This window comes from Magnolia sinica, chromosome 16 (genome assembly GCF_029962835.1).
Source record: "Magnolia sinica isolate HGM2019 chromosome 16, MsV1, whole genome shotgun sequence".
Lineage (NCBI taxonomy): Eukaryota > Viridiplantae > Streptophyta > Magnoliopsida > Magnoliales > Magnoliaceae > Magnolia > Magnolia sinica.
This window is the reverse complement of record NC_080588.1, coordinates 10,518,032-10,530,138: the sequence shown is the minus strand read 5'-3', so window position 1 is coordinate 10,530,138 and position 12,107 is coordinate 10,518,032. Positions and strand designations below refer to the sequence as shown.

Here is a 12,107-nt window from a genome sequence, read left to right as displayed (position 1 = left end):
CGAACTGATGATACTGCCAGAAGAGTGCGAACAGTTTTCATCTTGACCACAGGAGCGAATGTCTCATTATAATCAATTCCTTGTTCCTATTTGTATTCCTGAGCGACAAGCCGAGCTTTGTATCGATCTAATGATCCGTCAGACTTGAGCTTCACAAAATAAATCCATTTACTGCCAATTAATTGTTGGTCAGTAGGTCGAGTAACAATGTCCCACATATGGTTATCATCCAATCCTACAAGTTCTTCTGCTATAGCCTTCTTCCAATAATCATGACTGGCTACCTGATCGTATAAAGTAGGAATAGATACAGTATCCAGGGTAATATTCATGACAGACATAGAGTATATCAAGCGATCAGGCTATCGATGTACACGAGTGGAACGACGTACCAAGATAGGATCTGGATTGGTTACGGGTACAGTAGGGAGATTAGTAGGTGATGGATTTGTACGTGGTCGTCGTGAATAAACCTGCAATGGACAAGGAGGTGTACTCGAGGCAACCGGAATGGCAGGAAAAATAGTAAGACCAGGAGAGTCTGGTGTGGGTGAAGGAGGAACAGATGAATGGAAGGAAATATGGTCAAGAAAAACAATATGTCGTGATACCTGTACATGACGAGAGCGGATCATAGCAACAAAAACCCTTTTGAGTTTCTCCAAATCCCAAGTACATACATTTGACTGATTTTGGGGAAAGTTTGTTATGTTCACGTGATGCCAGATGAACATAACATACACAACTAAAAGCACGAAATGTGGAATATGTAGGAAGTGAACCGGTGAGAACAAAGTAGGGAGATTTACTATTCAAGACTGTGGTTGGCAACCGATTAATCAAGTAGACTGAATGCATCATAGCTTCCGCCCAGAAGGAACGAGGAACACTCATAGCTGTCATTAAGGTATTGGTAGTTTCAACAATGTGGCGATTTTTTCATTCAGCCACCCCATTCTGTTGTGGAGTATCAGAACAGGTGGTCTGATAAGTAATCCCATGACCCTGAAGATATGTACAAAAATTTGTGGAGAGATACTTTCCCCTTGAGTCAGAGCGGAGAGTTTGAATTTTTACTCGAAATTGAGTGTCCACTATAGAATGAAATATTTTGAATTTTTCAAAAACTTGGGACTTAGAGTACAGAAAGTAAATTCAGGTGTAACGGGTGAAATCATCAATGAATATAACATAATATCGTAGTCCAGAGAGAGACATAATTAGGGAAGGGCCCCAGACATCCGTATGCACTAGTTCAAACATAGATGATGATTTTTTAGTACTTAGAGGAAAGGGAATACACTTACTTTTTGAAGGGCAACAGGAAAAACAAGAATAATCCAAATTACTTTTATTAAGATAAATATTCCCTAACATGCCAAAAGAAAAGAGCTGAATCAAACGATCAGAATGTGGATGACCCAGGCGAAAGTGCCAGAGTTTCCACATTTTATTTGCCAAACAAATATCCGAGGAAGAGGGAGAGAAGAAACAACGAGTTGGAGTAACAGATGAGTGAAAGTCCAGCACGTACAAGCATCCATGCCGCCTATCCTTCCCAAGTACCTTCCCTGTTGTCAGATCCTGCACAAAACAACAATTTAGAAGAAATATGACTAAGTAGTTATTGGATGTAAGTTGACCAACAGAAATTAAATTTAAGGAGAGTTTAGGGACATGAAATACATCACGAAGGGTAAACTGGCGATGGTCAAAAGGAGAGAAAGTTAATGAACCAACGAACTGAATGGGTAGTTTAGTGCCATCTGCATTAGAAATAGTCTGATTGTCAGTGTAGGGACGAATATCGCGAAGATGTGATACATCACCAGTTATATGATTGGAAGCACCGGAATCGAAGAACCATGAAGAAGATGAGGTTATACCTGACATACTAGCCGCAGAAAGGGCCTGCACGATCTGCTGGAGTATTATAGGAGTCAAAGGTGAGAAAAGACCTTCAACAGGACCAGTGGATGCAGTATCACTAATAGAAGACTCGGAAGAAGTAGTTGCAGAAGTAGCAGAAAGAGCACGACTATGGCCACGACCTCGACCTTGACCACCACATCCATGACCGAATGAGGATGCATAGGCACATGAACGACAGTCCTGTATACCATGACCAATCCTTCAACAATAAGCGCACTAATCTTTGCACTGAGCGACGACATGTCCCACTTTATTGCAGCCGCGACAAGTTAAAGGAGTGGAACCACGATTTGGTGCAGAGGTGGATATAGCAAGTGCCAGGTCAGATGGTCTCTGAGATGTCCCCTGAGAGAGGACTTGCAGGCGTTGTTCCTCGGCTAATAGATCATTAATAACTGAATTCATTGAAGGAGTTGGGCTACGGTTCAGGAGAGCAGCCCTGCAATGCTCAAGTTCCAGACACAGTTTCATAAGAAACTGCCTAATTTGCGCACTCTCGCGCATTGCGTGGAATATTTTAAAGTCATTTGGGAGATCTAAATCCATCATAGCCATCTCTGTCCAAATTGTAACCATTGTAGAGTAGAAAGTTTGAATACTTTTGTCACCCTGAGTAAGGTGAACCAGATCTTGTTCCAAGCTGAACCTAGTCGCATTACTCTGTTGATATATTGTCTAGAGATGCTCCCACACAGCCTTAGCAGTGCGATGTGGTGTGAGGCCAACAACTATTGATCGATCGACCGAATCGAAAATCCAGGTAATAATCCATCTATTTTTCATTTCCCAATCAGCCATTCTGTCGGCATCGGTGGAAGCGGGGACAGTAACAGATCTATCAATTAGCCCCCACAAACCACGACCCTCGAGAAAACTTTGAAAGTGGATGGCCCATCGATTGTAGTTGGTGCCATCAAAACTATATTGTGGGGCCTCTGTATGGCAATCTTTATCCATAGATAGGAAGAGATAAGAACAATGCTAAAGAAGAAAGTACCTTGCAGCCATAGATTAGAGCAACAACCAGCAAAAGATAGAGACAGCAGGAGATCAAAACAACAGACAGCAACAGATCAATAAGGATCGGATGCAACAGTAGACAGCAACAGAGCAATAGATCAACAGATCTGAACATGCAGCAGTAGGGATTGGATGGAGCAAGAGGTGTGCAGAGAGGTGCTTAGGGACGTGCGTGCGCAGGGTTGTGTACAGGGTCGTGCGCAGGGGCTTGCGGATAGGCCTGGGGAAGATCGGATGTGCGTGGGGAGGGCCGGATCTGATAGGGCAGGGCCGGATCTGACAGGAGAGGAGCCGGATCTAACAGGGGAGGGCGGGATCTGACAGACGGTGGTGCCAGTGATGAAAAAAATGCCGGATTAGGATCGATATTGCTCTAATACCATGTAAACAAAGAGAAAACGATGAAGGGTTTGAGGAAAATGATTCTCCTTTGCTTTTTCTGTATATTTGAGACAACCCTGAAGGGTTGAATATATAGAGCTTTACAACGACTATACAAGGTAAAATGATAAATATAAAATCTTCTACTTAATAATCATCTATCTATAGAATCGGCTATACAAGGCATGTGGCCTGTCTAACACCAATAACTTCCTAACCTGTTGATTGAGCTGCTCGTGCTCTTTTGGGCTCATTTAGTAGGCTGGTCTATTGGGGAAGCTGGCTCTGGGATAAGATCAATATGGTGTTGTATGTCCCTTATAGATGGCAATCTAACTAGCAAGTTATCTGTAAAAATATTTGCAAATTCCCTTATTATAGGTTTCATTATATACCACTCATCGTTTCCTTCCCAACCACGGCAAATACTACCTCACTCTCTTCCATCTCTGCGATAAATCGTGTCATAGAGAGGAAATTCACATCTCCCAATAAGTTATGTTTTGCTGATTCCTTCTCCTTGGTGGGCTCTAAAAAAAAACTTCCACATTATCTTTATAAAAATTGAAAGTGTTCTTCTGGCATTGGCATACAACACTTTGTCAAACTGCCTTGATCTACCCAACAAGATGTGGCATACGTCCATTGGATGACTTCGCACCATACATTGTCATGATACTTTCCTCCTATCGTAAATGAAATAAGTGTATGGGCTAAATATGTTAACTCAGTACCCTTCTCAAACTAAGGAACATGGTATGGCGTAGGATGCTTCTTTGTAGGAATTTGGAGCTTGTCGATCACCTCCTGGGCCACAATATTCTCACAGCTTCCTCTGTCAATGATATGCAGCAGTAACGTCCATTAACCGTGCACCGAGAATAGAAGATACCCATATGCAGCTAGTTCTTATCCTTCATAGTCTTAGGTGCTAACAAACTCTTCCGGGTCACAAGTGATTGGCCCAAATCAACCCAAATAACATCGTCAGCATCTTTCGGTCCCACGTCCTCATCATAAAGAGGATCATCCAAGTCATCACCATGTGTTGCCCTGCACTATCGTTGTTTGTGTGCAAAATTCTCGCAACGTGCAACTCCCTCTTTTTGCATTCACATGAATAATGCTCCATGTCTCCACATTTAAAACAGCGGACAACAACCTTGCTTTTACTTCTATCATTAATCTCAGCGCCATGTCGTCCACCTGAAATCGTGTGGTTGGTCCGGTTGAGCTTGTTCGACCTTAATGCATTATCGCGAACCTTTGGTACCGCCACCCTCACCAACCAGCCCCTTTTTAGTCTGGTAACTTGACAATATGGCCTTTCTAAAAGTTTAAAGTCCTCTTTTGGAATGTTTTTTAATGGCCAATGCACATTGTTAGGCCTCCGTAACTGTCTACATGGATGGATAGCCAAAGCCTCCGCATATCCAACTTTAACTCATGAAGATAACACGCAACAATTGCTTTGTTTTTTTTCACGTGATTCATTGCAACCAAGTAGTAAAACTCTTTCGTGTAATCATCAATACTCTGATCTCCTTGATTTGGAAATTGAAGTCATTGATATACGGCTTGCACATAATTTGGCGAAAGAAAATATTGATTCATATGATGCTTCGTCATCCCGTGAAGTGATTGGATCTTTGCCCATCTGAAGTCTTATTTTTTAAGTTGTTCCCACCATTCAAATGCGTGGTCTTTCACCTTAATGGTGACCAACTTTACACGTTTATGATTGGCCAATTCTTTGTATTAAAAAATTATCTCCATAATATTCAACCAATCCAAAAACTTTTCCCCCTTCATACTCTCAGTATACTCTGGAATGTCTAATTTAACATCCAACTCTCTTCCTCTCTCCTTTTGGGTATACCTCCACTCTACGATCCAAGATTCTCTAATAGGTGACCTATCATAAAACTCATTACAAAACTCTCCTCTCTCTGATTCATCATAATGAACCGTTGCTCAAGGCACTAGGTCAAGATCACCACTTTTCTCCTTGAATTTCCACATCACGGGGGTCAACCAGATTGGGATTGGTTTCTCTTTCATCACGTCTACCTCTTGCTCTACAGGGAGTCATAGTTATAACAAAATCGATTAAAACTTTGTTGGATCAAGATCGGGAAGCTTTGATACCAACTGATGTAGCCACGACTCCCAAATATGAAATAACAATAACCAAAGAGTTAACACAAGCAAGATACGTAAAATACCACCTAACCTGTATTGATTTCACATCCTAATAGGCTCTACCAACAAGGTTCATAGTAGAAACCAATAGAACCTTTTAACATGTAACAGAACCACAAAGCTTCGAATAAGGATTATATATTTATAGATGGAAAACTTAACCCCTAAGCAACATAGCTACTAAACAAACATATACACTAAGCATAATGAACCTAGACACTTTAAGAATAATTACACAATAAAATTCCCAATACAAATTCGTGAAATATCTTCCTAAAAAAACAAAACCTCCAACCACATTGATTATCCACCAATGTAGCTGTCCAATCTCATATCAGACTCGTTCGAGCATTCCTGCTACTCTCAACATGATCCAAGAGCTACACTAATGCCATCACTTGATCTATCTTGTCATCAACGTTACTATTTGGTTATTCTCACTTATTAGACTAGTGATTGCAGTTCAACTCAATTTTCCATTCATACACACCCTAATAGTTTTCCTGGATTTAGCATAATGCTAAAAAGCTTAAAAACATTATCTTGCTTAATCAAAGCAAAAGTTTTACGAAATGGGTCAATATGTATATGGTGTTATGAGTTCAATACTTGTATCCATGTTCATATCCTGGATATTGGGAGAGAGTCATATCCTGATTCCCATGTCAGCCCGAGTGCATGCTTAATATCCGAGTTTTGAGTAATGTTGAAAATTCTGTGTTAAACAAAGTAAAGAAGGAGAAAACATGAGATTTATACCAAGAGAAAGGCTGGGGCTCTCTTACTAGGTTAAAACTCTCAGGCGCACAACATATACATTGCTTGCACTCTCTAAAGCATGACTTGAGCCCCCTTTGAGGGCACGTTTGGATGCACCCTCAAAAGGGGCATTTGACGTGTAAATGCCATTTTGTCCAAAACTGATGTAGGACGTGGCACAATTACATTCCTAGCATGGTTGGACCAAAAGAAGGTGAACCGTAAATTGCTGTAACTTTTTTTCTGGGTAACGTTACAGGGTGCATGACCTATCAATCTTCATTGTAACGGGCCATCCGAGGTGAACTGACCCACAAAGTGCGCCCTGTTTGTCCGTTTCATCAGAAAACACGCGCTTTCAGCTCAAAAACAAAATTGTAAGGAAAATTTTCTATTTTTAGTATTTCGATTTTCTAATATTTTCTTATTTTTAGAGTTTAAATTTTCTTCTTTTTTAGAAATAACTTGTAATCATGCTAGGATTCTTCTAGCAAAAGTTTATTTGGAATTTTTATTTTTAGAAATTAGGATTTAGAAGAGTTTTATTAAAATTAAGATTTTTATTAGAGTTAGAATTTTACTATTTTTGGTAATTACGAAATTTGGTTTAGGTTTTTTTTTTTTCTTTATTAATGGTGTAACAGAGACTTCTACACATCATACAATTATCAATCAATCTATTTTCGGAATAATTAGAAATTATTTCTATTTTCCTATTTTCCCTTGTGGATTCGAGGAATTCCTATGAGGAGTCCAAAGAAGCTCTGTGGATTCGAAGTAATTATTCCCTTGAGGAAGATAGTGATTGACCTCATCACGTCCATCCCTGCATCAAAAACCCATATCTATGATGTACATTTGAATGCATCTTCACAAACCTTGTTTGATCCCCCATTCACTGAAATAGGCGCTAAAAAGGCTAGTTGCTGGAAAATCAACCCACGGAGTCAATACAGAGCTGCTTCTGTGGGAAAACCCTGTTAGTGGAAGTTGCGCCCAAATAGGCCCTCACATAGCTAGGAGTTGCAACACGCTTCCGACACTAAACTCAAGAAGATAGTAAGGGCCCATTTGGATACCACCTATTAAGTTGCTTTTTCTACTCACTGCAGTAGATAAGTAACTTATTTGAGATAAGTAAGTTTGGTTTATGATCAATTATAAGTAGTTTTTTAATTTAAAGTTGCTTAATCATTACAGTTTAATAAGTAGAAATCAAGATAAGCCACTTAAAGTGGCTTATCTTAAGAAACTTACGATCCAAACGCCCCCTAAATGTACTTCAAAACACAACAAAAGGTTGAGTTTGTATTCTCAACACTGTATTATCTATCTTTGTCAGATGATAATCTAGAGATGATCTCTATGCTTATGGGAAGGTTTGCTAATCCATACCCATGTGGGAAGCCCTGCCCATCCATTTGCAGGCCCATGTGCCAATATGGAACTCCACACAAGATCTGAACTTTCCATTAGGTGGGCTACACTGTTTGAGCGATAGAATACGACAAAAGGATGGTAAGAAAATTTTGTTTTAACCATCCGTTTAGTTGTATATTGTGGCCCACCATTTTAGTGTGACTGCCTGATTTCTTAGGTAGAAGATCTAAGCATTATTTCCAACTGGATGGAAAACTCACATTTCCTGCATGTATTCCAAATTGGCACGTGTACCTGCATGTGGAATTAGCAAATCTCTCCATATGGGTGCTCCCAAAAATGTGCAATGTCATTTATGGAAGGGAAAAAAATTACAATTTCTTTTTTGTGACCTTTGTTTTGCAGATGATACTGCGATGTTGTGGGGGGTCCAATTCTACAATGATCTACTCATGCAAGCGGGCCCTCTTGGAAATGTACAGTCAGAGCTTCTCTTCCAAAAGGACCCTGCGACATTCACTTTCGAAAAGGGATGGGCCTTCCCTCGACGCATATATTTCAATGGTGATAACTGTGTCATGCCACCTCCCGATTCTTATCCATGGCTGCCGAATGCCAGCCCTCCACGAACGATGATCTCCCTTCTTCCAATTACGGTTTTCATGGCATATTTGGCATTCTTGTTATAAAAATACTGGTCCAGTTTGGAACATGTTGGATATTCTGAAATTCCAGAGGATTGGATGTGTTGGCAGCATCAGGTGCATTGTACGCATTCCAACAAGGATTTATTTTATTTTTATGTTGTATTAGCGGGTCAAATTCACCGCTTTTTCTTCTTCTTTTTTTTTTAATAATTTATTTATCAAACCATATCTTGGTTGTAGTAGAAACACTTGGAAACAAGGCCAGATCCACCACAAAGCTTTGTAAGTTTAGCCTAAAGAACTTTTATTGTGGCCCATTGACATGTAAAAATGACATCCAATCCATCTATCATGTGTGTCCCCTCTTGTTCTCCATGGGTGCAAAAAATTAGGCCTAGCTAGAACTTAGGTGGGCCACTCCAAAGGGAATAGTTGAGACAGGGATGCACACAATAAAAAACCTTCCAGATTACATGTGGCGCCCACCTTGTTTTGCATACACCATCTAATCCATTCAGAAGATGCATAAGACTGGGATGAATGGACACCACAAAAATCAGGCCATTCAAGTGGGCTGCAAAACATGATTTTAGAGGTTTTTGGCATGAATTTACATGGTGTGGCTCACCTGAGTTTCGGATCGGTCTAATTGTTGGGCTTTAAGGAGAACATTATGGGGCGCACATGATGCCTAGATTGAATGTCATTTTCACATCATGGCTGGCTCCACAAAAGGTTTTGTATGTAAGCTAATCCAACAAAGCTTAGTGGATCCAGCCTCCTTGTAAAATGTTGTGCATTTATGTGTTATTATTTTGGAGAACATCCACTGCTTATTTGTTATTTGTCTGAGAACTATTCACTCTTCCTTTCATATCTTATGAATTTTGATGAACCCACACATGTACAGACCATAGTTCAAAAACCCAAAACTCAACTGGATTCAATGTTCAGCCAGGTTGGGTTGGCTTGACTCGACTCAACTCAATATGTAATTGTTGTAAATTAAAAATACTAGGAATGTAAATAAATATTTTAAATAGTTAAGTTTAGTATAGTATAAATAATATAAAATGTAATTCAAATTAACAATACATAAATATGTCATTGGTTAAGTATATCAGTTCCTTTGGCTGGGTTTGGGTATTTGAATCACGATGCTGCACCATCTTTATTTGTAATTAAAATCTCAACTTGGGGGGTGAGTGACTCGATTCAATGTATATCCTCCTATGGGAGAATATATTAGGGAGGCATATTCGTTGATTCGAATACCAGACCTTTTCCTCTGATACCATGTCAAACAACTACTTTTTCTAAAAGCTTGAGCTGTTAGAGCATGGCATATCAATGTATATGTATATAAGGAAGATGTAATTGGCAAAGTATTATATTTCTCGATTCCATGTCCAAAATTGAGTTGAATTTGCCTAAGTTGCCCCTTGGTTTCTTTGATGTAAAAATTAGGGAAAGATTACTGAAAGATTCCGGATTCAGTTGTTACCAGCATCTATATTTTCTAGTCCATCCTGAAAATATCATATAAAACCTAGTTGTGTTAGGGTGTGTTGCAATTTAAACCTATTTTCTATAATTTCATTTTAAAGATTGGGTGGTTTAAGCAATGGCTTTGTTCTTTGCAACTAAACTGTATACCAGACCCATGTATAAGCCATCCATCCTGTTTGGTGCATGTGCCTATCGACTTAATTCGCACGATTTTATTTTTGGGTCTGGGTCAATCGCCATGTGCATAGATTGTATGTGATTATACACTGAATTCCAGTGGATGCTTAATAAGAAATTAGTGTAGAAAAAGAAGTATTAAACTGAGATGTTGTTGTGAGCAGCTGCCACACATTAGGCATGGAAGCAAACCTTAGAATAAATCAAATATGCGAATAGAGAAACGAAAATCAAGCATGCACAGAGAAACACATCGATTTTATGTGGAAAAACCCTTGTGGGAAAAAACCACAGCACCAAGCGACAAACAATCCACCATGAAATCAGAATTACGAGAGATGGACAACTTACATATTTGAAACACTCGTCTCCAAAAATGAATTCCCCTTCTCAAAACCCTACCTCTCTTCAGAACAATCGTGTGTTAACCCTAATCCTACAATAACCTAGTTTTTATAATATATTTTTAGATTTAGAAACAAAATCACGCACTTACACAGAAATTGCGTGCATCGTCGATCAATCAAGTCCGATCGATGGATCTTCGATTGAATCGACTTCATTCTATCGATCGATTGAAAATGCTCAAAAGTGTCCAAAGACTTGGTTTTTTTGAATAATCTCGATCAATCGAGCCCTAATGTTCGATCGATCAAACATATGCAAAACTATTTAGAGATTCATTCATCCTTCGTCAAGCCTAGAGAAGTTGAGCAAAACCTGAACTTCTCTACAAAAACCACTGTTGTACGCATATCTGCCAAACTTTCACTGGTCTGAATCTTTTCAAGAGTGATACTGCTTTCCTCTAACATCTGTTTAAAGTAATGATGCACATCAATGTGTTTAGTCCACAAGTAATAAACTGAGTTCTTTGCCAAATTAATTATGATTTCGCTATCACAATGCACGGGCACGACTTCCTACTGAAGCCTCATCTCAACCATCATACCTCTCAACCAGACCGCTTCCTTGAATGCTTTTGTCATCACCATACGCTCAGCTTTGGTTGTGGAAAGAGCAACAACAGATAAAAGCTACTACTTCTAACTGATTGCTCTACCCATTAGCACAAACGAGTAACTGGAATTTGACCTTTTGTTATCCACGTTTCTAGCATAATTGGCGTCCACATAGTATATCAATTTCTCCTCAAATTTTTCGAATGGTAAGACGTAGTCAGTCGTACCTCGGATGTAACAAAGTAGTCATTTCACTACCTCCCAGTGTTGCTTGCCAAGGTTTGACATGTATCTACTCACAATACCTACTGCATGTAAAATATTTTGTGTAGTATAGACCATGACGTACATCAGACTACCAACTGCGCTCGAGTAGGGCACACAAGACATACTGTTTTTCTTCATTTTTAGTAGGACATTGTTCCGAAGAAAGTCAAAAGTGAGTAACTTGGGGAGTGCTAACCAGTTTAGCCTTATCAAGTTTGAACTTAATGAAGACCTTCTCAAGATATTCCTCCTAAGACAACCATAGTTTACTCCTTTCCCTATTCCTATGTACATCAATGCCAAGAATCTTCTTTGTGTCTATTAGATCTTTCATCTCAAATGTCTTGGATAATTGAGCCTTCAATATGTTGATCTCAGACAAGTTATGACTGACAATAAATATACCATCAACATACAACACTATAATTATAAATTTTCCATCATTTAGTGAACCGTTGGCTCATTATGAAAGAATCAAACTTTTTACACCATTGATCGGGCGACTGTTTTAGGTTATAAAATGTCCTCTTCAACCTGTAAACCTTATTTTCTGCTCCTTGTATATCAAATCCTGAAGGTTGCTTCATGTAAATCTACTCTTCTAATTCTCAATGTAAAAAAGTTATCTTTACATTCAACTGTTCTAATTTTATATTGTATGGGCAACCAACAAAAATATGAATCTGATAAATATTTGTTTCACGACTTGCACAAATATCTCACCGAAGTTGATGCATTCTTTCTGACTGTATCCTTTCGTAATCAATCTAGCCTTGTATATATCTAGTTTCTTACGAAAGATCCACTTGCAGCCAATCGCTTTTCGCCCAATGGAAAGCTCCACCAACTCTCACGTTTCATTCTTGTGCAG

The 12,107-nt window shown here is 39.2% G+C and overlaps 1 protein-coding gene across 1 annotated transcript in view; it reads left to right on the top strand.

The window, feature by feature from the left end:
• LOC131229117 (COBRA-like protein 1) overlaps positions 1-8,525 on the top strand; it is a 70,467-nt gene extending 61,942 nt beyond the window's left edge. The window contains exon 6 of the mRNA XM_058224992.1: positions 8,080-8,525. Within this exon, the coding sequence (XP_058080975.1) occupies positions 8,080-8,363 (284 nt within the window). The 3' untranslated portion in view covers positions 8,364-8,525. The remainder of the gene's footprint in view (positions 1-8,079) is intronic.
• Positions 8,526-12,107: the final 3,582 nt, after the last annotated feature.